Source organism: Poeciliopsis prolifica, unplaced genomic scaffold, assembly GCF_027474105.1.
Source record: "Poeciliopsis prolifica strain line A6 unplaced genomic scaffold, Auburn_PproV2 SCAFFOLD077, whole genome shotgun sequence".
Taxonomy (NCBI): domain Eukaryota; kingdom Metazoa; phylum Chordata; class Actinopteri; order Cyprinodontiformes; family Poeciliidae; genus Poeciliopsis; species Poeciliopsis prolifica.
In genome coordinates this window covers 773,718-801,571 of record NW_026562452.1, presented here as the reverse complement: position 1 = coordinate 801,571, position 27,854 = coordinate 773,718, and the positions used below count along the sequence as shown (strand labels likewise).

Below are 27,854 nucleotides of genomic sequence, written 5' to 3'. Positions count from 1 at the left end.
ACAAAAGAAGAACAGCTAAATTATTTTTATTTTGCATTTATTTACATGTTTTCTCAATGAACTACCCTTGTGTACAAATAAAACATTTTTCCGCCCTGATTGAAAAGAAAATATGGTCAATTATTCCTTTTAATAGTATTGCTGTGTTTTTATACCTCTAAATAAAAACTTTCTCAACACAATGTTCAGTTTTTGTTGCATTAAAGTTTCAGAAAAGTCCAATTTAAAGCTAGTTTATAACTACTTTGTACTTTTAAGTTAATAATGAAAGCCTTTCCAGAAAAAAAACAACAACAAAAACACATACACATTGGCACAAGTTAAAAAAATAACTTAAAAAAAAGTCCCTGAAAAGCTATACTTACATACAGAGGTTTAACCATAAAAATTGAGAAAAAAAGTAAAATGTATAAATGCTCAATAGTTGAAATGGCCCAAACTTTTCACAATAAATAGAATAAAAGGTTTACAATTACATATTTGCACACAGACCATACTGAGCAGTACAATTAACACTAATCAGTTTGTGAACACATTTCATGACCCTTGCAAGATGGGATAACATGAGCATTGAAATGAAATCATAAAAACTACACAAAAATATAGTCACAATAGAGAATATTCCTTAAGAAAAAAAAATTGACTTAATCTAGCTATCTATATGGGCTATTCTTTAGCATGCTGAGAAAATTAATGAGACGATCCAACTTTCCTCTTTGTAGACAACAGGTTTATCTAATTTATGCCTGCTATGGTGGATACAAAGGATAGTGAAGTGCAGTTCGAATTGCCAGCTCCAAAACTAATACGTCTTTGAAAAAAAGCCTTTCATTCGTCAGGAAACCATGCCGAGGAATGCTCAGCAAATACTTCAAACAAGCAGATGTGAGTAACGGTCCATGAAGTGCCATTCTCAGCCATTGCCGGCTTCCCCTGCCTCCCACCTAGAGTCACATATTAATCATCTGCTCTTTGAAACTGACATGATTCAGATGGAACACACTTCAGACAGCCAGAGAGGCTGCCATGGCGAGATGGCGCAGACGGAGTCGGCACTGGGGGACGCAGCTGAAAATCCGGCAGCTTGATTTAAGGGAAGCGCGTGGCTCCTGACTCGTGTGATGAAGTGAAGATGACATGTCATTTTCTAGATTATCGCAGCAAGATGGAGACGGATCAGATCTCTGCACATTCAGCGACAAAATTCAAAACTTAAAATTTCATGCACATCCTCTGATTAAAAATCATCATTATAGAAGCAGGTAGTCCCGTCTAAGTACTTGCGAGAATGAACCGCCTGTGTTCAACCCAGTTCTCCAAGTAATGCAACACAGCTTTTTCCCCAGGGAGTCAGAGGTAAAGGTGGAAAGGGCACCAACACCTGGGTCTCTTACTGGAAAAATGCCTAGAACTCATCATCTGATGTAATCAGCATGATTTTGTCAGACTTGCGAGAGCTCTTGTTGCCCATGGCCACTTTTCCATTAGTGCTGGGCTGACCTCCTGTGTGGATTGCTGAGTGTACTGCTGATAGGCTGGTGAGAAGTTGTGGATGGCGTCCTGAACCATGTCGCCTGGGTTTATGGTTTCCTTTAAGCCGCTGGAGATGCTCTGCATTGGGGGAAGATTCTCTGCAGAAAATAAAAACAATAAATAAAGTGTTTTTTTCATGTACAAAACTGTTGTTACTTTAGCATGGCATAAATAAGGTAAAGTAGGTGAAAAAAGAAACAAGAAACTTGTCACTTATCTGGAATCAGAAATATTATGGTAATTATATCTTTATATCACATTTAATGTGTTTGTTGCAATCTTTTGTTTTCTTTGCCTTCTTTTCTTGTTTTATTATTTGGGTTGTTCCTCTGTATCCTCTTAATCTGTGCTTTTCTCTGTTGCCACATTTCTTCTGTGTCCTTTACCAAGAATGCTCTGAAAACTGAAGCTTGATGTCCTAATGTGCAGTCACTGGCGATCTCAGGCCCCAGGGCTGCTTGTTCCTGATCTGTGACTGATGGTCTCTGCGGCCCATTCCTTCCAAACTGTCATGCCCAATGTTCATCTCTGCTTCTAGACATCCTATATTCATTATCATGCCAGCCCACTCAGCTGTAATATAACTGACAATTAGCAGTGACAGTAATAACGACTTGTTCATAGGATTAAAACAGTAATCCTTATGAGAACAATGTGCACCTTCAAAAGCGTTTCCATAATTACTACCTGAATGCTAGATATTTTCCCTTTATTTTATCCTCTGTCAGTCTCCTCCATACCATGCCTCACTTTCATGCATCATTTTGGTTGTACCCGGCATGGACGGTAATTTGCTTTATCTCTCTTTTCCTTTCCACCTCCCAGCTCCCCTTAGGCTCCGAGTATGTGAGCCAGTTTCTTCTGAAGGTTTACTCTGGTTAAATACATTTAAAAACGGTGCTTTTCCTTACGACTGTCTGTGGAGCACATCTAAACCGATGTTGCTTGCTTAGAGGTTTCATTGCTTTATGTTCTACTTATCACTAAATTATTCTGTTACAGCACATTGCAAAAGTGAAATATTCATAATTCCATTTAGATTTTCTACATTCTGTCACTACACAACAACAATAAAAAAAGCAATGACATGAATGGTTTTAGCAAAGAATGTTTTTGTATTAGAATGGCCCAAACTGTGTGGCAAGACTTAAAATTGCTCATCAGGGACAATCCGTCCAATTTAATCGGACTTCAGCAATTTTCCAAGGCAAATTAATTTAGTTTTCATTTTGTGTGTAGATATACTCCAAATGACTTGCAACTGTAATTGCTGGGAAATGCAGTTCTACAACACCTTGCACATATTTTAGTACAAACTAATTTTCTCCCACTCCAAAAATCAGATACTTATTTTGTTTTTTGGATTATTAACAAAAAAAATACAAAAATTATCATAGCATAAAGCTTTTTATTTTATGGAGGAGTTATGGTGCAGAGGGGCCTCGAAAAAACATGACAGATCTTTGATGGGGAGAGAATACTTTTGTAAGACAGCATAGAATAAATTATGTGTACTACGGCTTCAGAGGCTGCACAAAATTTTTTTTTTGTATTGAGCAAATCAAGGTACACAGCATCAAGAAAGCCACACTGTTGTAATCTGTGCAGAATGAGGTCTGCAGAAGCAATCACAAACCTAGACCAAGCAAAGGAATTACCATGACACATTTTATGGCGCCTGAAGACTTTGCAGCCCTTTACACCTAACAGTCATAACCTTTGCAGTCAGTTTTCTGAAGACTCAGTCTTTTCATTGTTGTGCCTCCCAGATGTTAAAGGAACGAACATTCTTTGTGACTTCACATAGGTTCTGTTCTTCTCCTTTTCAATAAATGCAACTCATGTAGTTGAAGCTCCTTTTAGATCCAACCTGGATACCTACACCATTCATATGACATGGATCCAAACAGAGCTTTTTGTTTAAAAAAACAAAACCCCCCAAAAAATCTCAACTTTTGTAGAAATAGACTTAACATAATTTAGGAACAGTTGAGATGTTTGCGAGAATCTCAAATTCTTTGATGTCTTTTTGTGTTCTCAGGGCATGCAATCAAAAGCATTTTTTACAGCAGTAAAGAGAAAAACAAACAAACAGCAATAAAACCCTAAGGTATAATTTTTCAAATGCTTTCCCCTTCATCTACATCAGAGCTAGAGAAATAAAAGCTTCAGTTAATGTCAACTATTCTGTCAAGCTTCGGAGAACGTGTCGGCTTTGCAACAATGTTTAAAAGGCCAAGCTATGAGCTAAAGGTCAGTGTGATTGGGCCAGCAGAACGAGATCACCAAAGAAATGCTGCTAGAAACACTTTCAAGAATGTCATTGAAAATGCGAGAAGGGCAATTACCCTGAAAACACGTCAATGTAGTTTATTTGTGGCGACAGGAGTGCCTATTTTCAACTAACGCAGCTCACCTGGCACATCGTTTTTCTTCTCTTGGTAGACGGTGCAGGTGAAGGCGTATCGGAGCGCAATGGCAGCAAAGAACATTTCGATGCAGATGATGAAGTTCTGCCAGCCGGCTGCGACGGTTCCAGCACCCACTTCATGTCCTTCGATGAAAAGTGCGTTGGGAATGACGCCGCACCGCTCCAGGATAGCAAGGACCATTCCTATGAAAAGAGCAACATTTTACCTGTTAATTTGTGGCTTCATACACAAGTGGTTACCAGACTTCTATTAAATAAAATGCAGCCCCCCTCCCCCAAAAAGAGGGATGAACTTACCTTGCCAGAAGGATAGAAATATGACAGACTTTATTGTGAGGAACTTGAGCACTGGTTCATAAGGTCTGAGCAGGTCACTTGTGGCGAAGTAGAAAAGGAAGAGTGCGTAGAGCGCCAGACTCACAGAGAAGTTATAGATGATTGTGATGTACAGGTAGCCTCCATTAACACTGCATTGAGAAGAAGTGGAACAGCGTCAAACAGCATTTAAATATGCGCTTAGGTGTAATTCCATGAGTGCATGACAGAAGCAGGCAGACTTCTACATTTGATCGTTTCTTGTTGCACTTGAACAGAGCTGCTTTGATGATTCAGCTATGACAGCGCTGAATAACCCAATGCAGAACAGAGTGCATGGTTGGATGAAAGCATAAGAAAACAATGAGTGATTCATCGTGGTTTTGCAGCAAAGCTTGGAGGAAGATGTGACGTATGTGGATGAATAAGAGAAGGAATAAATTAAGAATATCTTTAGGTTTGATATGAGGGTGAAGAAGAATGCTAACTGGAAACTCATGTATCAAGCACTCATCAAGGTCTGCTTCCTTAATGCAATTTTGAAACAAGTGTTGTCACAGCTGACTCTTCAGATAGAGACACTGAGCTGAGAAGGATCAGAAGATATCTAATGAAGAATTCTGAAGAATTTATATATGCTAATTTACCCTCATTATGTTAAGAGCTCTGCGCTTATCTGAAGCCTTGAAATTTTACTAAACTTTCTGAGTGCAATTTATGCTAATCTTTTTCATGAATTATATACAAAATGGTATCGTCTTTTTCAATTTAAAATACACCAGGTAATTACAACCCTTTGTTCAAAAGCAAAACTTGCACTTCACATTTGGCCAAATATAAGACTTGAGCTGCAAAGTTTGATCCCTTAACTTTGAGCTCAACTCAACCATTTTTTATCATTCTCCCTGCAAAGAGGTGATATGCCTATCTCCATTTCCAAATTGTTTACATGTTCACAGAAGCAGCAAAACAAACCCTCTGGAAACTACATGCCTCAGTGGGATACACAAGAGAATGAAATGCAATATAAAAAAAAAAAAGAAAAAAAAAAAAGGAGGTGCTGCTCACTTAAAGTCTCCGTCGTGATATTTGCCGAAGGCCTGTAGGATGATGGTGATGGCCGCCATGATGGGTTTGACAGCACAGAACTGGAGAGTCGCCTGGAGGATACATGACAATTCAGAATGGCATACCAAGAGACAGCAAGCAAGGGCAAAACCAACAAGGACGGGGGCATCAGAATGAGGCTGAGAAAATGTTTAGGACTGCTCAATGACAAGCAGTTTGTTCCTCATCATCACAAACTAAAACATGTTGATTTTACTTTACACAAATACACAAATATAGATAGTTACTAATAGACATACATTTGTTAGTAATGCCTCATACCATCCATCAATCCATCCATCCATTTTCTTACACCCTTGTCCCTAGTGGGGTCGGGAGGTGCTGGTGCAGGTAACATTCTGGGCAAGAGGCGGGGTTCACCCTGGACAGGCCGCCAGTTTGTTGCAATGCCTCATACCAAAGATCCCAATTTTGCCATATCATTAAAAATGTCCCTTTATTCAAGTTTTATGTTATAGACTAACAAAAAGAACCAAACTATTGGAAGAAAACGATTGTTTTTCTAACCGTTTTCTTAGTAAACATCTAAAAAAAATTGATGCTGGTTTTGCTGTGTGTACCCGAGTACATAATTATAAAATCTTCTTTTGCATTATTTACAATGGCAAGTCATTTTAAATTTTTAATTAGTCTATACCAGCTTTGAGGACTTAAAACCTGATTGGTCTATTGTTACTTGTACAACAACTCAAGCTCAGTCAGATTGGCTACAAACCATTTGAACATCAACTTTCATCTCATGCCACTGTACTTTGACTAAGCCATTCTGACAGAATGAAAAGTTTTTGTCCAAATCATCCAAGTGCAGATCTGTATGAACTCATGGTTGGAAAAAGCTCCCTCTTTGTACATATAGTATATTAGTGAGTAAATTAATTGTTAAGGTGGTGTGTCTTTAAAATAATTATTTTTTTCTTAGTCTAATGTTGACTTAGAAGAACAATGACTCCTGGAGAGAGAAAAATGCAAGTCATAGATCCAAAGCATTCCCAATGGCAGGAAAGTAGTATTTTGTGTTTACTGAAGTCTGAATAAGCAAATCTAACAAAACTTCTCACATGAAAGTAACTGGCTAACAGTGTTCAGTTTGATTAGTCAGAGGAAGCTTCATGTGCTTTGCAAATTGCCATGAGCAAGTATTCAAACTGCAGAAAAACTGATGTACTTTGAAGTTTCCAGTGCTGACAGTCATTATTTGCCTTTAACTTGTCGCAGTGCCAGTCTGTCACTCTGAAAATTCTCAAAGCAAAGATTTCAACATGAAACGCTGACATGTCTGGAGTTCAAAAATACAAAGCATGTTCTTGGTTTCTCCCAAAACTTAATCCTGTAACTTGCACTCTTTGGAGATGTATCAGAACTTCATAGTAAATTTACATGTTGGTACACTTCATGAAAAAAGATAAAATGTAAATTTTGCATACGTAATTAGGATCATCTCTGAGTAGATGCAAAACTTTGATTTTTACTACTCTACATGTAAAGCTGCGAAATTTAGGTTACATTTTGTCATGGTTGTCATCCCATAATATTACTATTTTGCGTTGGTTAGAAAGTCATTAGTTATTGCTCTTTCTGGTGTAATATAAAACAACAAAACTTTGCACTTAATTCCGAAATTTATTTGGATCTTGTACAACAACTGTGCCAAGGGTGTGCAGGGTTCTTTTTTCTGGCCAGTAAAATAAAACCTTCCTCAAGCATGTAACAATGACACACTAAAATGTCAAAAAGCAGTTTAGCATGTAAGAGCAGCCCACCCTCACCCTTATCATCAAAACCCACAGTAACTTCAAGCTGCTTTCCCATATCAGTGACTGAACTGGTAAACTGCTTTCTAATGACACTAAAACGTTTTCCAAATGTGCAGGAACTGCTCATGTTAATAACCACCCCCCTCCATATTTAAATAGGAGGGAAGGTCTATCAGATCTGCTGCATTAATTTGATTTAAAATGTTTAGCTTTGAGGCACTTTTAAAAAGATTTGTTCTCATCTGTGCCATTTTGTTCCTGTAAACTCCAGAACTATTGTTTCTAAAATAAGGGCATAAAGAGCTCAGGATAAATACAGACACTTCTTGTGTTCTTAATTAACACCAAGAGTCCAATGGATGTATACCATTTACTGCATATGTCTGTGTGTTGCTCATAAAGCACCGACTTGGGTCACAGTTCAGCCCTTATAAATTGCTTCCAAACTCTGAAATGGGCTTTAATGCAGATACTTCTGTTCCTTCAGCATGTTTTTTTCCATCTCATTTTTCCTTCCACCCATATTATAATTTGATACAGTACTCAGAACAACCAGTTTCTTTACCAATGACCTTTTGTAGTATTCCTTAATTTTGGAAGGAGCAATAGACTGCCTGCTGGACAACTGTCAAGTCAGCAGTTTGGCCATGTGCAGGCCATAACTTTTTTGTGCTAAAAAAACAAATTGACTAACACAATTTTCAGACTATTTCAAGTTTTCCATTGCCTATAAAACAAAGCCATTAAAATGACAAGAAATGAATGCTTCAAATACATCACTCTGAGTAGAATGAATATACAGTTATATACAGTACAAGGTTAACTTTTTTACCCAAGTTACTGAAATAAGTTAACTTGGATGCTATTCCATGTCATTCAGTCACACCTGTAATATGCAAGGCAGAATTATTATGTTATTTTGAATCTCTTCAGCGCTCCTTTCAGATCAGTCCTGCTGGGCAAATCAGCATTTATTAATGTCACTAAAGTATTTCGATGGAGAGCAGTGAGAATTATGCAGAATAATACGTTTCAAACTGCAACATATTAATTCTCACATTACAAGAAATAAATGGATTCATTTATTTGTGATAAACCTAAATATTAAGTACTACGTTCCTCTCTATTAGAGAAATATCCTTTGCCACTCTCTCAGTAATGCCTCCAGAGAGAATTTGAAAGGCTTTCAATTTAAAACTTGTGTACACAACACTGTCAAAGTACACAGTTTATCATTTGCCTGTAGGGAAAAAAATAGTCCTTTTCACCATGCGTTTTGTTTTGAAGACATCTCTCAGTTTCAATATCCATCAGTGTTAGAGAGGAAGCCTGTGCAGAATCCCAAGACACAGAAGGAGCTCTGTGCTGACAGTTCACATCATCTCTCTGTGTACATCATCATGCTGCTTTCACCCTCCCTCACCTGCTTTTGCTTTCCTTTTCCAGTGTTTTTAAACCCACAGAGCATCCAATTACCACAACTGTCAATTGTAAGTAGTTTGGAGGCTTTAAATAACAGCTCAGGATTTTTGTTTATTTATTTAATGATGACAATCTAATGTATTTTTATTTTCAGCGCGAGTACGTTTATTCGAGAGATCAGAGGGATCATCTGTAGAGTAGAGAAGAGGACTGAGGCTCACCTGTTTGCAGAATCTTAAGAAGCCGATGGAGTAGCTCATTCCAACCAGACAACACGTCCCATATAAACAACTTGACCTGTGTAGACAGCACGGAGAGATGGACTGATTTTGCATTGCCAAACAGGAAACCTGCCAGCATGCAAATACTAAGTACAAATTATCACATAAACGAGAGCAAGTGTAAGAAAACAAAGACTAAATCAGTATTCTAATATATACCATTAGGCTATTATTGTCACTTAATTCACTTTTGAGTGCATTATATTGTTAGTGCAGTGCTGCATTTCATGCACTCATTTTTATTACTGTATAGCTTACTTGCTTTTTACTGTCAACAGTGACCCCAAGTCAACTAACCATTTCAATAATTATTTACTGCCCACACATTTTCCCTTCACTAGCACACATTAAACTTCAAACATTTCATTGCAACACAATTTATATGAGAGAATAACAAAAGTTTGAGTAGCAAAAAATATGTGTTGAGCTACAACACCTGTCTCTATCAAAATGGCAGTCTTTTTATTATCATTTCTTGAGGAGTTGTTTAAGTTTTTATTGTGGCCTCAAGTCTTGAAATGATTAAGAAAATTAGTCTGCTGAAGTGCAAATAAACGTCTTATTGTGAGTTTTCTTTATCTCGGCAGCAAATCAGTCTGACGCATAGGCCTGAGCACCTAAAAATGATAAAAGTAGCAAGAAGGTATGAAAAAGTGCAAATGCAAGTCAATATTTTTAGCATTTTTAAAATCATCATAACATTCATCTTGCAGAAATGTTTAGAGATGGTATGCAGGTTTATTTGTGTTTAAACAAAAATGGGGCTGCATAAAACAATCGTAAAATAATATTTTGATGCTTCAATTAAATCAAATGTATTAATGTGTGTTACCGGTTGCAAATAGCCTGCAGAGTTCAGCTCTGTGTAACTTTTTGAATTTGTGAATGAAAAAACAAACAAACAAACAAACTAAGAAACTTTCATTTAAAGTGCTAAGTCTTTAACAGTGCTACTGCCAAACTAAAATTCACCAAGGTTAATGGAAATGGAACTTTCTTTACCATGACAAAGGTGCTGTCATGATAATATATATTATTAAATCTTCCAAAATAAAATGTATGAATGTCTGATGGAGCTAACCTTCAATTTCAGGATGATAATCTTAAACTGCATGGATAACATTTGCAAGGTAGAACAATTTTAATTCAAGGGTGTGCACATATATGCTGTGCTAACTGCATCTGCTGTTTTATTTTCATTATACAGGATTTTGATACATTTTCTAGTGTAAAAGAACTTTCAAAAAGATTTAAGATGGTTTAAATTTCAAAAACCTGGCATTTTAACAGTGGTTTTGAAGAGCCTCTGTCTATAGTATTGATTTAGTCAAGCTGACCACTAAGTGCTATGAGTCACATTCACCCATCCACACTCCCAAATTGCAACACAACTATTCTTCCCGCTGAGTCACAACCACCCGCCTCCAAAGGTTTTCAGCCTATTACGAAAGTTGTTCCAGTTGGAGCAGTTTTTTAAATCCTAATAAACTTAAAAGTTTATCATCTCTTCTATTCTTTGTCAGGGATATTCCACCATATCACAAATCTGTGGGATAAATGAATTAATTTATTTGCAGGAAATTCCTAACAGGGTTGACTTCAGACACGCTGACATTTTTTTTTTACACATTTCATGTGAACCAGGAGAAACAACATATGTTTCTGGCAGAAGAAAGTCTTAAACCAAAGATCTCAACATTATAGCTCTGTCTGGCAAAGAGAAAGTGCCCCAAACACAAACTATAAAGGGCATTTCAAATGCTGAAAGATAAGCCAACTGCCACTTATGAGAGTTGTTTACTACGAAGATTTTCAGAGTGAACTTCAAACTAAATGTTAATATAAAGGCCAGAAAGACAATTCTGTAGCTTAAATAGCCATAGAAATATTTGCACAAATCCAGCTGATGCATTTATTTGTCCTGAATTAGCATTTTAAATCTAAAATGAAAAGGAAATGCATGTAATAAGTAAAGCGATTCAGTCTGTACTTACTGTATAGGCTTCCCTCTAATCTCAGACATGATTGCACTCTCTCCTCCAAGATACTCGAAGGACAGGCTCAGGAAATTGTAAATAACAAAAGCTGAAATACAAAGAAATGTTTTTTCTTCAATAAAATAACTATATTTTGAACCAATGCAGCTGCCAAACAGTTTCCTAGTTTCCTTTCAAGTCTTATTATTCTGTGAAGGTCAAAGAACATGAGATGGAAATAAACTCCCACATAACAAAAAAAAAAAAAAACATCATTAGTTCAACTTTATAGAACAATGAATGCTTCAGTACTGACATTAAGGCTTTTCCAATGGTTCTGCGTCTTGAAAATCCCTTCTTAATCCTTTGTTGCTATTTAAAGGAGGATTAAATGAAGCAAATGGAGATTGTGTCCGGTGTAGAGAAGGTTCATTATGCTTTAGCTGCAAATAGTGTCAGTGCTTTCTGGTGCAATCACAATTCAAGGCTTTTTGTAATCTCCACAATCTAATCTTACAAATAGCTTTTATTTGAATTAGAATGACAATCACCTTTGCAACTTAGAATGTACTTTTATAATTTAGTCTACCAATAATAAAGATGTACAATGGTAGATTCCAGTGCTACATGTCATACTTTATCAAAACTAACAAAAGCAAAGCCTGCCACAGTTCAAAAAAGGGATGCTACTAAAATTACTCCTCCAAGAAATGCAACACCTCTTATAATGAGGTATTTAGTTACAAGAACAAAGACTGGAGGAAGAAAAACTAGTTTGGTCACTTTCTTGGCTCTGACATCTGCAATGACAATGAGGGCAAGAAAACACCATCTCTGCACAAAAAAAATTAAATAAAATAAAAAAAGGGGCGACTTTTACTAGACACCAGATCAAACTTTTGGTGGTATCTTTACCTTCATAACAGTCTCGAATGGAATCGAAATAAACATAGTACTGGTCATTGCTGATGAATAGAAGGCTGAGCCAGGAGTCAAAGGCATAAACTGGCACAATGAACAGTATGCGGATGATGTAGCGCTGCTCTTTGGGGACGGTATAGGACCGGAGGTGTGTGTAGATCTAGAATAAAACACAAAACATAAGGCAACAGTTAGAAACAAGCATATAGTTAAAAAACCATCAAATTTGCTTAGAAATTTTACAATGTGTGAACTTTGCTTCTGAACATGGAATAAAGCACAGCAATAAAATCGGACCACTGCATTTCTGAAATCAGAAAAGCGTCGTAAAAACAACAGATAAGAAAATGTACTGCCTTACTTAAACTGTCTTAGCTGGGGTTTGCATTTGGTAATCATAACATCATTAACTGATACTGCAATGATTAACCAACATCCTGAGAAAGCTGCCCTCTCAGGCGAGCTTGAAAACTTTTGTCTCCAGTATCCTTTCTGTGACAATAAAAAAAAAGGTGTGTTTTAGGTGCCAAAAAAGTGTTGCTTATTTATAAAATAAAGTTTCATTTAGATATTTTGTTGCATAATTGTAGTTCTGAAGCTCTTTGCATCCTGATAAAGTATTACACATTCATGCTTCTTCAAAATGACATTTCATACCAACCAAGCTGTAATTTCTACCAACCTTTGAGGCATTTCCTACCTGCTTTGTCAACCAATTAGTTAAAGCTTTATCTACTTTATTAAACTTCTGTTTTATAATAAGAAGATGTAGTTATGCAACTAATGATGTCGATCAATAGGAAGTTGCTTGGACAATTTGAACTGATAATGGACTAAATAAGAATTGAGTGTCCCAAAGAAGAATCGGAAACAAATCTTCATAAACCCATATAGAGTAATAGTTAGTTGTGTAATTACTCATCTGTTAATCTTATCAAATGACACGGATAAGTAATGGTCAAGCACATGGGTACAAAACAGTTTGTTTACAAGTATGAAGTGAAATAAGAGATAATATTGCAAATAGGGGTACAACTTTGTGACGAGGGGAATTGGCCTTTTGAAAATTGATAATGACAAAAAAAAAAGACATTTTATTTTACCAATTCAAAACATGAACAGAAAGTGGTACCTACATAGGATATCAGACATGGATGTAATTTGCCATTATTAAACATCAGCAAAGTTGATATTCATCAATATTCAAAAGCCTGCAGCCCCAAATTAGATCTTGCATCACTTGTGATTTTTATTCAGTAAATTACGTCAATTGCACATAAAAAATTAACTCATTTTAAAATTTTAATTGCATTTATATGCACACGAAAATTATGTGCTCCTTTGTTCTTGTCTGACTTTGCATGAGATTAAAGGACAGACTCTTCTCGTTTATATGTGGCATACATAAATGGTTAATTCCAGTTATTGGGATTCTTTAAATGATTCATAGCTCTCAGTTTCACAGCCATTGTACGAGACCTCACTGTCAATATTTCTGTAAAAAAAAGAAAAAAGCGAGCAGCACCCTCATTGAAAATCTTTGCACATCTTTCTGTTGTGTTCACATCAATGCCTCTTCTGTTGAATTGAGTCAAATAAATACCTGCAGCTACTGTCGAGTTATATGCTGCATTTCCATGTCAACGTCTCACTGTGCTCAGAAACCAAATGTCATGTTTTTTTTGTGTGTTTTTTTTGGTATTGTATACAGAGAACATGAAGCTACATCATTATCAAAAACAAGATTATGACTTAGCCAACGTTTACGTTTATAAATCTCTGGATTTTATCAGGAAGGTATAATTTATAGCCACAGATTAACTTGCCCTGACTGTTTGTCTGCTATTATGAAATGAAGCTTTAACATTGTCTTGACTAGACAGATTACTCAACTCGCATTTTAACAACCTGGCCAACACTCATGCTTTAAACTTGCAGAGCACATCTTGCTTACACCAAGAGTGCTTCCAATTGAATTTTCACACAGGAGTAGAAAATACGGCATACCAATGCTGTTTCCATGGGTTGATTAAGGTTTTAACACACATGATTCTCCCATGTGGCCCCCTATGACCTCCATATGTGTAACATGGCTCATCTGACAAGTTTGGAAAATACACATAGCAAATGTCAGGCAATGCTGAAATTGATCTTAACAGTAACCTCTGGGTTCTACAAAATATCTAAAATAACTAACACTCAAGAAATACATTTTAGAAATTAAATTAAAAAAAATGTTTGTTACATTCTAATAAAATGGTAATACTGACATTCAACTAGCAAACAAAGTAGGATGTATAAAAAAAAAATTATAAAATTATTCAGACATGCAGGGATTTACCTAAATTATTCCACTTTGGCACTACAGCTTTTAAAAGCTGAAGTATAAACTCTGTATAAATTTATGAAAATGGGAATAAGACAGCCACAAAGTTAACAGATTACAAATACCCGAATTATGCCAAATTAAATTTAACAAAAATAAATAAATTATATATATATATATATATATATATATATATATATATATATATATATATATATATATATATATATATATATATATACACACACACTATTTTCTAATATACTAATATTTCTTCATCCAAAGATTAAAAAAGTCCATGTGCTCACAAACTGCTGTGGTCCCTGAGCTTATTGAGCATTTTTCTTACTGCCAAAGAAGCTTGGTTAAAACCATTGAAAAGAAATAACAAAAAAGCTTTGGCGTAGAACAACATACAGATATTTGGTTATGTATTTGACTAATTGTCATTGTGAAATAGAATGCAAGTTTAATTTTAATTAGCATTTTATCTCTTAAAACATACAATCAAAATATAATTTCAATATTCAATTTATCAAGCTATTGACATTGTCATTTACAAAAACAACAGTTGTAAGTCCTGAAAATTATCATAGTTAAGCTGTTTTAGAACACTTTGGACTCTAAACTCAATGAACTTCTTTAATATTGTTCAATGGTCCTGTATCAAATTCCAGCCTAGTTAAAGTATATAGTAAAAGTATATATTAATTTACTGATAGCAACTGTTTACAATAATTAGCAGTCATTAAGTATTTGTAATAAAGTGTTTTTGGGAAGAGTACTACACATTTAGGAAACAAGTTGTTTATTTATTTTTTGTATTAGTTTAATGCAAATCCTTGTTTTAATTAGATTGTTTTCTCTAAATGCATGAAAAAAAAATTGTTCATGAACAAAAGCTGCTTGATTAAATTTCCATTAGAAGCTGCTCATTAAGTCCCTATCACTGAGAAACTGGGAATGTGATGAATCTTTTCCTGTGGACTGACTCCACTTGGCAAATAATCCAGAACAGAACCAGAGTTCCTTCTGACTGAAAAACGTTGACCACTGATGACAGCAGCGCAATCGTTTCCAGCTTGGACTTATTTCTGCAATTTCCTACCTGACAGTGGAGAGACAACGCACAGGAAACAGGGAGCTGTTGAAACATATCTACTCTTTTTCCATTTCCAATACTTTAAGTTCCAAAAGGAGCTAACAAGACCCCCTTGACATTTACTTAAATATCAGTATGAACTAAATTGTCAACATCACAGAAAAAAAGATTTAAGGTCAAAGAGTGTTTAGCATTCAGAAAGAGCATTTAGCAGTTTATCGCCATTCTCTGAAGCCAAGTCAGATGAAACACTGCCAGCATTATAACGCTGGTCCAACAGACCGTTTTATTCCCCCAGTGTGACACAAGAGATGCCTGTTGCAAACTCACTCTATTCCCCCAGCAGAAAGCTTGCTATTTATTTGTTCAATTAAAATGTCTTGCTAGCAAGTGTTTGGCCAAACACGTACTATATTAAAAACATAGAAACCAATTTGCAGGATATTGAGTTACAAATCCCTAAACGAGGGTGTTGCTGCTGCTGTTGTTGTGTCTCCCTGATGCGTAGATTACTCATTAATTATTTCCACAACACAGCATACAAATACATGTTAACAAGCATTAAAGCAATTCTGTGTGGCTGCTCACTAAATGTTTTCCCGTTTTATTTGAGCAAAAAATAAAAGTGACCTGAAAAACAACAAGCTCAAACAGCTTCAAACAGCTGTGAACATTATCCCAGTATCTACTGATTTCCCTGCTGATAAAACCCAGCACTCAGTTATATTCACAGCAAATGATAAAATTGTAATGATAAGCTATCATCTCTGCACAGTGGGCAATGTTCGCTCACATGAGGAAACACTAATTTTACAACAATGATGAGATAGCAGCGGGTAAAGGTGGTCCTCTGTAAACTATTTATTTCTCCTGGCCATCAACTTCTGCCATGCAGAAGATGGCTTGCTGTGTTTCCGTTTCTTTGTAAATCAGCTAGGATTTTTCTTTTTATTTCAACTTAAGGTCACTTTTGTGTTTAGAACAAGCAAACTTTGAAGACATGTGAGAGTAAAAAGAAGCTAGTTAATTTTGCACTGTACAATTTGTGTAGATCAAGTTAATATGTACAATGTACTGTAAAGTATATTTTTAAAATCCAATATTTTATAAAATGCAACACAATATAATACAGAAACCAAGTTGCTGTCCGAGTGACATCTCACTTTTTTGTCATAGTATTTCAGAAGTTTTAGGGGAATTCTTAATCATTCCTTCAAAAGCACATTTGTGAGGTCAGACACTGACGTTGTACGAGAAGGTTTTACTCAGTCCAATTCATTCCAAATGGTGGTTGAGATCAGAATCAAGTTCTGATTCTGAACTTGATTCTGAATCAGAATCAAGTTCTCAATGGTTTTGTAATAAACCATCTCATCCATGTCTTTATATGACAACACTTAGTGCACCGGTGTAAAGTCATGCTGAAAAAGGAAGAGGCATTCCTCAAACCATTTCCACATTATGAGCAATAAATTTTCCAAAAAAAATATAAGAACAAGCCCATTTTACTGGAACTAAAGGGCTGAGTCAAACTCCTGAAAAAAACCCATGCTAGAATTGCCTCTCCAATAAATGTTGGACTTTATACAATGCAGTGAGGAGAGTCTTGTTCTCCTGGCAACTGATAACCCCAGACTTAAAGAAACAATTTGTCACTCAAGAGCCCACTGCATCCAATGCATTACATTGCTGTTTCTGATGCAAGTGCTTTGATCTAGCTGTTCGGCCATGGGAACCTATTCCATTATACTCTATTTCCACTGTTCTTGACCTAATATAAAGGCCACAGGAAGTTTAGAATGTGTTGCTATCAATTCAGCAGAAATATGACAACCTCTTTTCTTTATGTGCCTCAGCATCCAACGTAGCCACTCGGGGATTTTACTTGGCCTATCGCTTTGTGGCAGACTTCCTGTCGTTTCTAATCATTTCCACTTTGTTATTATATTATCAACAGTTCACTGTTGAGCATTCAGTTGAAAGGACATTTTATGGTGCAGACAGATGGCATCCTATCAAGGTACATGCTTGAATTAACCAAGTTCCTGAAAGGAATCAAAGGTGTTCCATCTTAAAACTGGAAATATATAATTTACAAAAAAAAAAAAAAAACTTTAATCATATGATTTTATACCGTAAATTAATAGAATAAAAGGTATATTTTGCAATTATTATCTTCAAGGGCTGCATGGTGGCAGAGTTGCAGGTTTTCCTGTGTGCATGAAGTCTCTCAGAATACTCTGGATTGCTCCCACACTCAAAAAACAAAACAAAAATGTGCATTTGAGATTAAATGGCCACTCTGAGTTGCCATTAGGTACAATTAAGTGTGTGCATGCATGGCAATTTTTAAACAACGCAAAGTTTAAGCAGGTGTAATAATTGGATGTTACCTTCAAGTTAATGTTAATATCAGAAATTCAAATGGGAGTCTGTTGCTTCCATTTGTGCTTCAATCATTAGATTGGTAATGATGCCATTAGTTATGCGATTCCCTTAAAAAATAAAATAAAATAAAAATAAAATATTTTCCATCTAAGGTTGCAGTTTTTGGAAACTATTATGTCCAAGACTGAATAGAAATACAGCAAGTCTAACATTTCATCTTACAGATTTCAGTACTGCTCTATCAGATAAAGTTGGTTGTTTTGGCAAACAACAACTCTTGTGCGCGTCTGAAAATTTTGCACATAAACAATAACACATTTCATCATCAGGGGTTCAGTATAGCAACACCCTTGAAGACAATAACAAGAACATCCACCAGTAAAATAAATAGCAGTATGACAGCAGAAGTGGCCTTAAAGCTCAGATTCATGGTGCAAACTTAGAGAAAAAAAAAAACGTTTCAAACCTTTATTGTAGAATTCAATGTATGCATTTGTTACTTAAGGCAAAGGAGGAGTCCTCAAACATCTCTGATTACATTTATACATAACTGTGGCTGCAGAGCTTTAAGGGTGTGTTTCTCTCTGCTGTTATTTGATGATGAGATTTTTGTTTTTCTGGCTATGGGGTGTGTGAAAAATAATTTAATAGTACAAACTCACCTGGTGGCATGTTATGAGCAAGGCGGACCAGACAAATATCCCAGACAGGGCCTGAGCAGTCACCGTGTTCAGAAACATCTGACCCTCCGTTAGTGACCCGTTTCTTGTCCGAATGATGGTTATGTTTTCCGGAAGGATTGGTTCATCCAGGTGAACAATCGAGTTATTTTCGGTCGATGAATCCATGCCCAAAGATCCGTTCATCTAAAAGACGAGAGGAAAGGAAGTTTCCGTGAAGTGAGTTTATTCTAGCAACGATAGATTTTACAAATATTATTTGAAAAAAACATGCCAGACGCTGATCGGTAAATGTCACTCATTTGATCCCTCTCTCTACTGTCAACAAGCGGCTCACCTTGTTCCCAGTGGAAAGCAGCTTTATCCTGTTTAGATGACCGTGATCGTCCCGGGTCAGGGTTAAAGGATCAGCACAGAGCACAAAACACCCGTTTGTTAACCGTGATCATCTACAAAACCCGTTTTAATTTCATGTACCAGACGGGTTGAGCAGGACTTGACTTCCTTGTTTTTAACAGGTGCCTCAGTAGCGGAGGTCGAAGTCCACACAGTAGATGAAAAACTTAAAGAAAGGCTACAACAAAGAAGGGAACTACAGCAGAATGCTGTTCAGCACACCGAGATAAATATCTAAAAGTTTTCTAAGAAACACGTATTAACTGAAAGCTATGTGCGCGCAGCGGCTCGACTCAGAAGTAAATAGGCTAGGCACAGGTGAAGGAATCACGTGGTTTCGACTAAACGGATGTCGTCATCACTTCGACGTGCAATCAGTTTTGTTAGCCGTCAGGCGCGAGACCCTTTTATCTTTACATTTTATACTTTGCCAGCATTTCCGGTTAACATGAATCAGAACATGGCATTTGAGCTGAGGTGGATAGTAACTGCTTAGCTTTATTCAGTTATTCACTATATATACACGCTATAAGGGACATACTTATATGTTAACAAAAGTTAAGTGTAAAAATTACTGCCAGATTTATGAATAACGTGTGGCTAACCTGGAGCTGCCAAAAATACACAGCCTTAATTTGATCAATAAATTGGATATTAACTTTATGTATAAACTTGGAACAATAATCTTTGCTGTATCATTTACTGGCAAAAAATATATATATTGACTAAAGTTTGCATGGTCAGCCTTATTTCAATTCAGTTTTGAATTGAATTAAATTTATTGGAACTACTTGACAGCTTTGAAACACATTCAGATTGTATTGAAGTAGCAAAGCCTCACAAAGCAATAAAAAATCTGAGCTTTGAGTACCTAAAAGTCATTTTGAAAGAAATGAAGCATTTCATTCAATTGTGCCTTATTTTATTTTTCAAGTTCAGCCATTTCTAGGAATGTCTAATAAATAATCTACACATCTCTTTTTCCATGCAGTATAAATATGACAGAACTAAAAAACCCATTTCTTTTAGCCAAATGGCCAGTAAGCTGGATGACAACCCCTGGTTATCTGTAACCAAACAGTCAGGATGTCTGAAGAGGTAAACATAAAATCTTCAAAGCTCACTGCAAGAAAAAAACAAACAAAAAAAAACAAAAAAACAACAAAGACTGACATGTTGGAGTCAGCCATTTGTTTAAATGACCCCACTCAGAAAAAAAAAACATGTTGAAACATGTTCATTAAACCAAGAGCACATGTTGGCTCAATATTTGTCTCACACCAAAAAGCTTCCAGTCATCATTTCCAAGCTCACTAAAACTCTTCAATTTTCACTGTCTTTTATTATTATTAGAGAAATAAACAATCTTCCTCTGCTTCAAGTAATAAAGCAATATCCAGCTCTGAGAAAATTAGAAATGACTGTTGACCTTTACTTCATGTTTCTGTGATAAGAGTACCGCAATAAAAAAGTCATATCGCACAGTCCAATGTGTATGGAAGGAACTGGTCATTTATAACAGGCAAATGAAGCAACAAAAAAGTAATTCGACTTAAAATAGTATCTTGAACTTGTCATTAAAGAACTTTATTTCTGAACATTCCAAGTAATACAAAACCTGGCTAGTGAATTTTGAAATACAAAAAAGTTATATTTTATATCATTTTACAAAATATGACACTGGTAGAAGCAGCTACCGTTATTTCACCAGGTCTTTTTAGTTACCAACATTATTTTAGGGGCTCTGACTTTCTACCACACTTTACAACTTTTGATGATCTCTTTGATTTCTCGTATTGTGTCTAGAGAGGCATCCTTCAGGGCCAGTCCCAGTAAGACAGGCCTGTTTCCAGCTTCAAGGGATACGAACGTGGCCAGGTTTTTAGCACAGACATGAGTCAAAGGCTGTTGAAAAAAAAAAAAAAAAAAAAAAAACATAAGTTAGATATAAAACTCTTCATATTGCATGTGATAGCTCTAAATCCATACAGCCACAAAACAGAAATAATCTTAAAACCACTTTCCAATTGTAACTTGAGAAAAAACCCAATCAAATAATTTGTCACTACTTTTAAAAATATGTTACATTATTCAACAGGACAGCACAATTCATTCAACAAAAACCAAGTCAAAGGAAAATTGCTTTTTGAAGCTGTTTTAAAGCAACTAGCACTTATACATCTCCAAATAGAACAATCATTTATCTTTATTCTGTTTTAATTAAATTGTTCATGTGTCTTCGAGATGCTGTGTAATGCATATAACTAGATGACAAAGGAGAAATGTCCTTATCTTCTACTGTCTTTTCAAGACAGAATAATTCTTTCTAAATAAATGAAAAGTCTAATCAACATCTTGCGCAAACTTTGTAACAATTTATATTTCCACAAATGACACACCTTCTGCACTGTGTGCCTGTTCAAATGACAAGCTCAAGCAGAGATGAAATGAGTTTTATTGAGTAAATTTTAAAAGACCGCTGAACTCCGTGCATCTCATTTCTCTACAATCTTCCAGAGTAGTTCAGAACTGATCTCATCTGGCCTTTCGCCACGTGAAATGAGTTACCCCATGTGACAAGAAGTCTATAATCACACTGATGCAATATTAATCTGACCAATTTCACCCACCGTACCTCATCTTTGCCCAGCAGCACTTTAGTGGAGAACGTGGGGGTGCTGATATCATTAGATCGGGAGTCAGGTGTGACCGAAATCAATGTCCCGATTTTGCCGTACTGGGTAAGGACCACTAATATGTAATTACTGAACTGTGTGCAGACGACTTCTGTTAAGATTCCATTCACTTCTTTTTGTTCTTGTCTGGATTTGATGATGGGCTCAGCCATTCTGTTAATCCTAGAGAGAGAAGCAAATAATAAAAAAGATACTAACATATATATAATTATTTCTGAAAGGTAGCTAGGTCTTATTATTGATCCTGCACAAACAGATTCAAGTTTACTGACAAGGGGTTGTTTTATTTTAAACTAATTAAACAGCCTGCTAGTTAATTTTATCAAGCATCTAGTATTTTTATTGCAAAAACCTAGTGATCTCACCGGCTGGTTAAAGGTTTTGTTTTTGTACAGAAATGGAAATGACTTATTGTAGCTTTAGAACTGAACTATAATGTTTCATACAAAAATGCTGGATAAGGACCAGTCAAATACATCATTTTAAATACTTAAAAAGGCAGAACTCTCATGACAGATTGTTAAACACTGCACAATATTGAAAAATCATTTTGAAGAGCAGTTTTACTTTCAGCTTGCCAACGGCTTGAGCCAGAGAGTGACTTTTTTTTTTTTTTTGGTATACTCACATATTTTTCCTTTAGTATGAAAGTGGGAAATTGTCTGTACTTGTATATGACTTTATCTAGTCCAGAGGACAACTATGTACAACTTCATTTCAGAATTGTATGTTTATTTTGAATAATAAAGTTAAATGAACTTATTTTCAAATCCGATTATTCTCTATTCTAGTATTTAATGGCTAAATAGACTACCACTATGGCAGAGAATATGCACTGCATACTCAAATATATACTCAAATCCACAAGCGAGCAAGCCAAACGGATCATTTAAGGTACTTTGAATAAAGACAAGCTTCATAAGAATGACTGATGTTGCAGCTTGGAAGCTAACGTTAGCTGCACAACCACGACGAGCTCCGGTAGAAAAACGAATATCGCTATTAAAAAGAAGTACAAACGTATAAAACTCTCACCATAAATTTCTGTCTATCCAATTTATCTGTATGGAATAGGAAAACTTTGTTAGTTTTAGCTCAGCTTTGCTAATCTTCCACCACTGTGACAACAAACCGAAACTAACGTGTTCCGCTGTGTCGAGTGTACGTACTTTACGTGATGACGTCACACCAAATCTCCACCTATCGTGTGGTTCGTGAACAAAGTGGGACTAATTTCTTTTTTTAAGTTGGAAACGCATGACAGAAGTGACAGAAATTGTTTAAATTTATATTTTAAATGTAAATAACTAGTAGCAAAGGAGGCTACTAGACAGATTTTAGTTGAAACATCTAAAAATCAATCGAACAAAAGTAAAAGGGATCAAAAAGAAGAAAATGAAGGTGCGATAGCAAAAGCAATACGAAGAAAAAGAAAATGCAGAAGTTTATATTATTCAGTGGAAGGCGTGAGAGATGAGGAGAGAAGAAAGTCGTATCACATCCTAGTTTCTGATATATATGGTTAAATAGTACCTTAGTGATAGTGGAGAAACGTAGGTAATGTGATTGTTGTGGAAGATGGAACTATTTAACATATTCTGATCATGCCATACAATATATATTTTTTGTTTTTACCAGCCACCAAAAACCATAAGAAAAGAAGAAGAAATCATGTGAGCTAAATATATATTTTTTTAATTCTAAATTTCACTATAACTCAACTATATTAGTGTGTGATATTCATTATTTTCAATAGCCCAGAATCTGTTTTTGTTCCTTTAAATGCTTAGTTAGGATACAATTATAGATAGAACTGGACGGTGTCACAGTCAGTATTGCCAACATATTACAGCAAGAAGGTCCTGGGATCTTTTTTGTTTCCCCATGAAAGTGAGGTAGCCTTACTCCCACCCACGGTCCAAAAACATTACTGTTAGCCTAATTGATTTGCTTTAATTGATCTTAAATTGCTCTTATGTATGAATGTGTGCGTGCATTAGTGTGTAGTTTGCATGTCATCATCTTAAATATGTTTACGTTCCAAAACTGTACATTTTATGTAAATGGGTCTGTCTAAACTCACCCTTGTGTACTTGTATGGGTTTTTAGTCTCTCTCTCTCTCTCTCTCTCTCTCTCTCTCTCTCTCTCTCTCTCTCTCTCTCTCTCTATATATATATATATATATATATATATATATATATATATATATATATATATATATATAATTATATATATATATATATATATATATAATATATATATAAAATACTCTATTTCTTTAATTTTGTCACAAGGACACATCATTCCTGAGTAGTTTCATGAGTTTATAAAATTTTTGTTTTTTTTTTGTCATAAATTGATACTTAATTAATTTACTTTGATCACCCAGAGGGAAATGCCCTTGTTGTTTAGTCAAAAGCTGCTCACATAATGATGCTTTAAATAAAAAGCACTTTAAGTTTCCCTTGAGTTTCATAATAATCTGAATTTAAAGCTCCTCCACAGTTGGCTGTTTTTTAACATAATTTTCACAGTAATTTCCCTACAAATAACTGACAAAGCAGGAGAGATTAAACAAGGCTTTCATAAAGTATTTTGCAAACTACATTTATTTGGGTTTAAATAAAGTCAACTGAACCAGCTGTTCTAAGGCAAGCAGCTATATAGTCAGGGTGTGTTTTAATTATACTCGTCAAAAAAGCTTTCAAAGTTGTAGACGATGTTTGGCTGTTGATTCTTCATTTTATAAAAAAACAAAGTTCAGTACATTCCAGATTAACCAAACCTCTGATTTTAAAAGGATCACGTCAAATAAAAGCTTCCTCACTTTCAACCCAGGAGACATGAAATCAGTTCAGTATTTTAAGAAGACTATAATGATGTGATTAAGTGAAACACACATAGATTGAAATTGTAATTTTTTTTATTATTATTAAACATATAGTAGCTTAGGAATTACATGAATTGAGAAATGACTCTAGATCAATTACTTTTTCTGCAGCTGCAGAGATGGACAGCTGAGGACTTTTCACTGATAGAAAAGTGCTTGCATTACATTTTTTTCAGGTGGATGTAAGGCTCCTCAGAAATCTGTGAGTGCTGCATCAGGCTTCAACGACAGGATGGGTGAAAGCATCCTTGTGAACGTGATGCATTCACAAAGTCAAAGAACCAGGTCTGCTGAGTTGTTACTCATTCTGAGCAGGCAGCAGCTTTGAAATTGGTTGGACAAATTATCTTGCATCCTCACAACCCAATATGTGTCCTTGAATGATCATCTTAAGCTTAAATTTTAATCCAAATATTCCTATGATTTCAGAATAGATGTGAATAAATCGTCTTGTTGACAGATATTTTTATTTGAAACTTGCCTGCTGTACAAAGTGTGTTTTAGAATTAGTTTTAGGAACAGTCAATAATGATTTGCAGCATATTTGAAAAGCCTGTTGGTTTGGTACCTACATATTAACTTGAAAAATTATATTACTGAATATTCCATTTATTCAGTGATAATAAATAATACATTTGTTTTATTCCTTTTATGCAAAGGAATAAAAAAGAGAGATGGTCTTAATTTTAATAACTTGTTTTTATAATACTTTAGATATTGTTTGGAATATGTTTGTTCAAACTCATAACCAGTCATTTTATTCATGATTAATTCACATAAAATAGGACTTCCATGTAAAATACATAATTTATAAATAATAATAAAACAAATTTGTCTTCTTTCTTAAATGTTACAAATTATATAGTTAAATCTTAAAATTGAGAAGAACTGGCAAACATTAATTTAACATCAGCAAATTCGCAGAGTGGCTTAAAAGCATGTGAAACTGCACATGAAACTGCGCTTTTTTTTCCTCTTTTTACAAACTCACCGTCCCTTGTCTTGCCTGTAATGACAATTCAAAAAACACAACAAAAGAATTTCCATTTCTAAAGATTTTAATTTCCTCAAAATCCTAAAACTCTTAATATATAGTAATCAATTCTGAATGACTAACCCTCAAATAATAGTAAGTGTATAGCTCCATTAACTTCTTTATTCACCAATGACAAACAAGAATTTCCAACTTTTACATTAAACGTTTCTAATTTATGTATTTTAGGTGAACATGTCACTTATTTTGGGTTATGAAGTTTTGTAGTGATAACCACTGTTGCCTGCAGCAAAAACATCTTAGGTGTAAATGCTAAAATTTGCATGACTGCTTTTTCTTCAGGAACTCCAGCTTCCTCCGATTGTCCACAACATCACCATTAGGTAAATAAGTCCCTATATTCTAACTATATTTGAGTGAGAATGTGGTAATTTATCCTGTGTGTCTCTGTGTTATCCTGTGATGAACTGATGACCTGTCCGAGTTGTATTATGCTTCTCACCCAGTGATCTCTGGAGATAATCCAGTGGCTACCTGGCACCCTGCACAGGTAACCGCTAAAGATTATGGATGGAATTTTTAATGTTAGCTGTTGCTCAGGGAACTAACAACAACATCTGACACCGGTTATAGCTGCTCATATGATGTTTGATCTTTGTTTATGTTTCTCTAGCTTTAAATACCACAGAGAGTTTGATAATAATTCTTGTCTAAAATCACTTAGTCCATGCAATGTTACACTGTAAATTACTTAGGCTTTGCTTTGCATAATGAATTGTTGCCGACTCCTGCTAATGGTTGCAGCGGCTGCAGGGCTTAAGGGCTGCTAGCTGTTTCCAGAGAAAATGAAGAGTACTTAAATTTATTATGAAGTGATTTAAGTGAAGATAGCACTGGGCATGGACTTCATCTGTTTTTTCAAATCACAAGTTTGTACTCTTATTTTGCCTCCATGTTGTTCCTCTAGGTATTTTACATTTATATAAGATAGATAGTTTACTTTTATTTGGGGGAAGTACATATAAATGTAGCCCCTTTAAATTCCAATATCATAACCTAAAAATAATGCAGAAAAAATAAATAGAGGGAACAGAGATTAGATGCACTTTTGATTCATTTATTTATTTTTTTGTGTGTATGCGTCTGTGTGTGTGTGGGGGGGGAGGGTTTATAAAATGTGACAAACCCTTTGCCCAGACGTTTAGCTTTGGTGTGACACAAAGAAAAGAGACAGAGCCGATGCCTCTTAAGGGTTTTTAGTTCTATAAACACTTCCCACGGTAAAGCTGAGTCTTTGTGTCTGCCTGTCTCAAAGAAAGACGCTGTGTGTCAAGATATCTTCCCACATAAATATCTCATTTGCAGGATGAAGAAGTTGCTGGTCACTACCACCCCCACTAGATGTTGTTATATTCGATATGTATTTGCCTTTTTCCCTTTAGCAGAAATTCTCTTTCTTGTATATGTGGACTTTTTTGCTTGGTAGCTATATTTTTTATTTAACCGTAATGTCTGGAGAGCATTTTCTTCACAGCTCCTTAATAAAGTCAGGAAATATATTGCAGACGAACCTGTCTGCTTTGCTGATCCCCTTACCATAAAGTCTCACCCTAACCCGTATTTTATAGCGCAAGTTCTGAAGACAAACTGTAACTATCAAGCAGCTCTGGGATTAATCTCCCAAGACATCCTTTTTCCAAAGTTTTATAACTTTGAGGGAAAGATCACCCTCTTAAAGCTAGCCATGCATTAGTCTCTCAGACATTACCCTGGTGGCCACTAGAGTGCTGTGCTGCATTACAGATACAGTTCAAAGACAACTTTACCCTGTTTATGCTGATCTTATTCCACATTAGATGAACCACCGGAAATACTGTAACTGGTTAGAACCAACAAAAAGTGTTATTTAACTAGAGGTGAAAAGCCAGTGGGGTAGTTCTGTCTGCAGAGTCAATATTGTCATAGTTCTCTTTTGTGTTCTGAATTTATTTAAAAAGGACCACTGAGTGAAAGCAGTGTGAAACTGACTGGGGATGAAAATGAAAGAGTAGCAGGGGACAACCCCTTTTAAAACAATGGGAACTGTTTATTAATAATTCAGTATTGTTCCCCAATCAATTTGCTATGGTTTCTGGATATTTTCACTTTTTTCAGAAACCCCACTTAAAAAAAAAAAATCTGCAGCAGCAATCTCATGCTTGACCACTTTCCCGTCCACATTCTATTTTTAGATAGGACTAGAGACTGCAATAACACAACCAACTGCTCAGCAATGCAATGCAAAATATATATAAAAAAAAAAAAAAAAAAAATATATATATATATATATATATATATATATATATATATATATATATATATATATATATATATATATATATATATATATAATATATATATATATATATGAAAAGTCATTATAGTATACTAGAGCGTAAAAGTGGTTTTGATATTTCATGTTTGGCACATCCTTGTCAGTGCAACCGTGATTCTATTTTGTCACCGACAGAAGGAGGATTCAAATATTTTATAGAGGAGAACAGAAATCAAAGAGGCTTTGAGCACACCTCGATTTCTGTCTCCTCTTCTGACTGTGCTCCAGAAATGCACACATCAAATT

General features: G+C 35.4%; 2 protein-coding genes across 2 annotated transcripts; both read right to left on the bottom strand.

Moving 5' to 3' along the window:
• Positions 1 to 10: 10 nt before the first annotated feature.
• Positions 11 to 19,204, bottom strand: tmem184a (transmembrane protein 184a). Its single transcript, XM_055021544.1, is given in 10 exon segments — positions 11 to 1,500; positions 1,503 to 1,631; positions 3,950 to 4,147; positions 4,262 to 4,431; positions 5,348 to 5,439; positions 8,805 to 8,880; positions 10,859 to 10,949; positions 11,756 to 11,921; positions 18,240 to 18,443; positions 18,595 to 19,204. Coding segments are annotated over 9 exon segments (1,221 nt in total). The 5' UTR covers positions 18,595 to 19,204; the 3' UTR covers positions 11 to 1,405.
• A 1,007-nt stretch (positions 19,205 to 20,211) lies between these two features.
• Positions 20,212 to 22,503, bottom strand: psmg3 (proteasome (prosome, macropain) assembly chaperone 3). Its single transcript, XM_055021543.1, has 3 exons — positions 22,385 to 22,503; positions 21,289 to 21,511; positions 20,212 to 20,558 (listed from the first exon to the last, which is right to left on the bottom strand). Exons 2-3 carry the CDS (start codon positions 21,499 to 21,501, stop codon positions 20,406 to 20,408), a joined length of 366 nt encoding a protein of 121 aa, XP_054877518.1. The 5' UTR covers positions 21,502 to 21,511; positions 22,385 to 22,503; the 3' UTR covers positions 20,212 to 20,405.
• Positions 22,504 to 27,854: the final 5,351 nt, after the last annotated feature.

What these genes read in the sequence shown, in the direction of transcription:
- psmg3 (XM_055021543.1), bottom strand. Translation starts at nt 21,501, where the DNA reads ATGGCTGAGCCCATCATCAAATCCAGACAAGAACAAAAAGAAGTGAAT. An exon ending in TGCTGCTGGGCAAAGATGAG is followed by an intron (nt 20,559 to 21,288) that starts GTACGGTGGGTG and finishes TTTTTTCAACAG; the next exon opens with CCTTTGACTCATGTCTGTGC.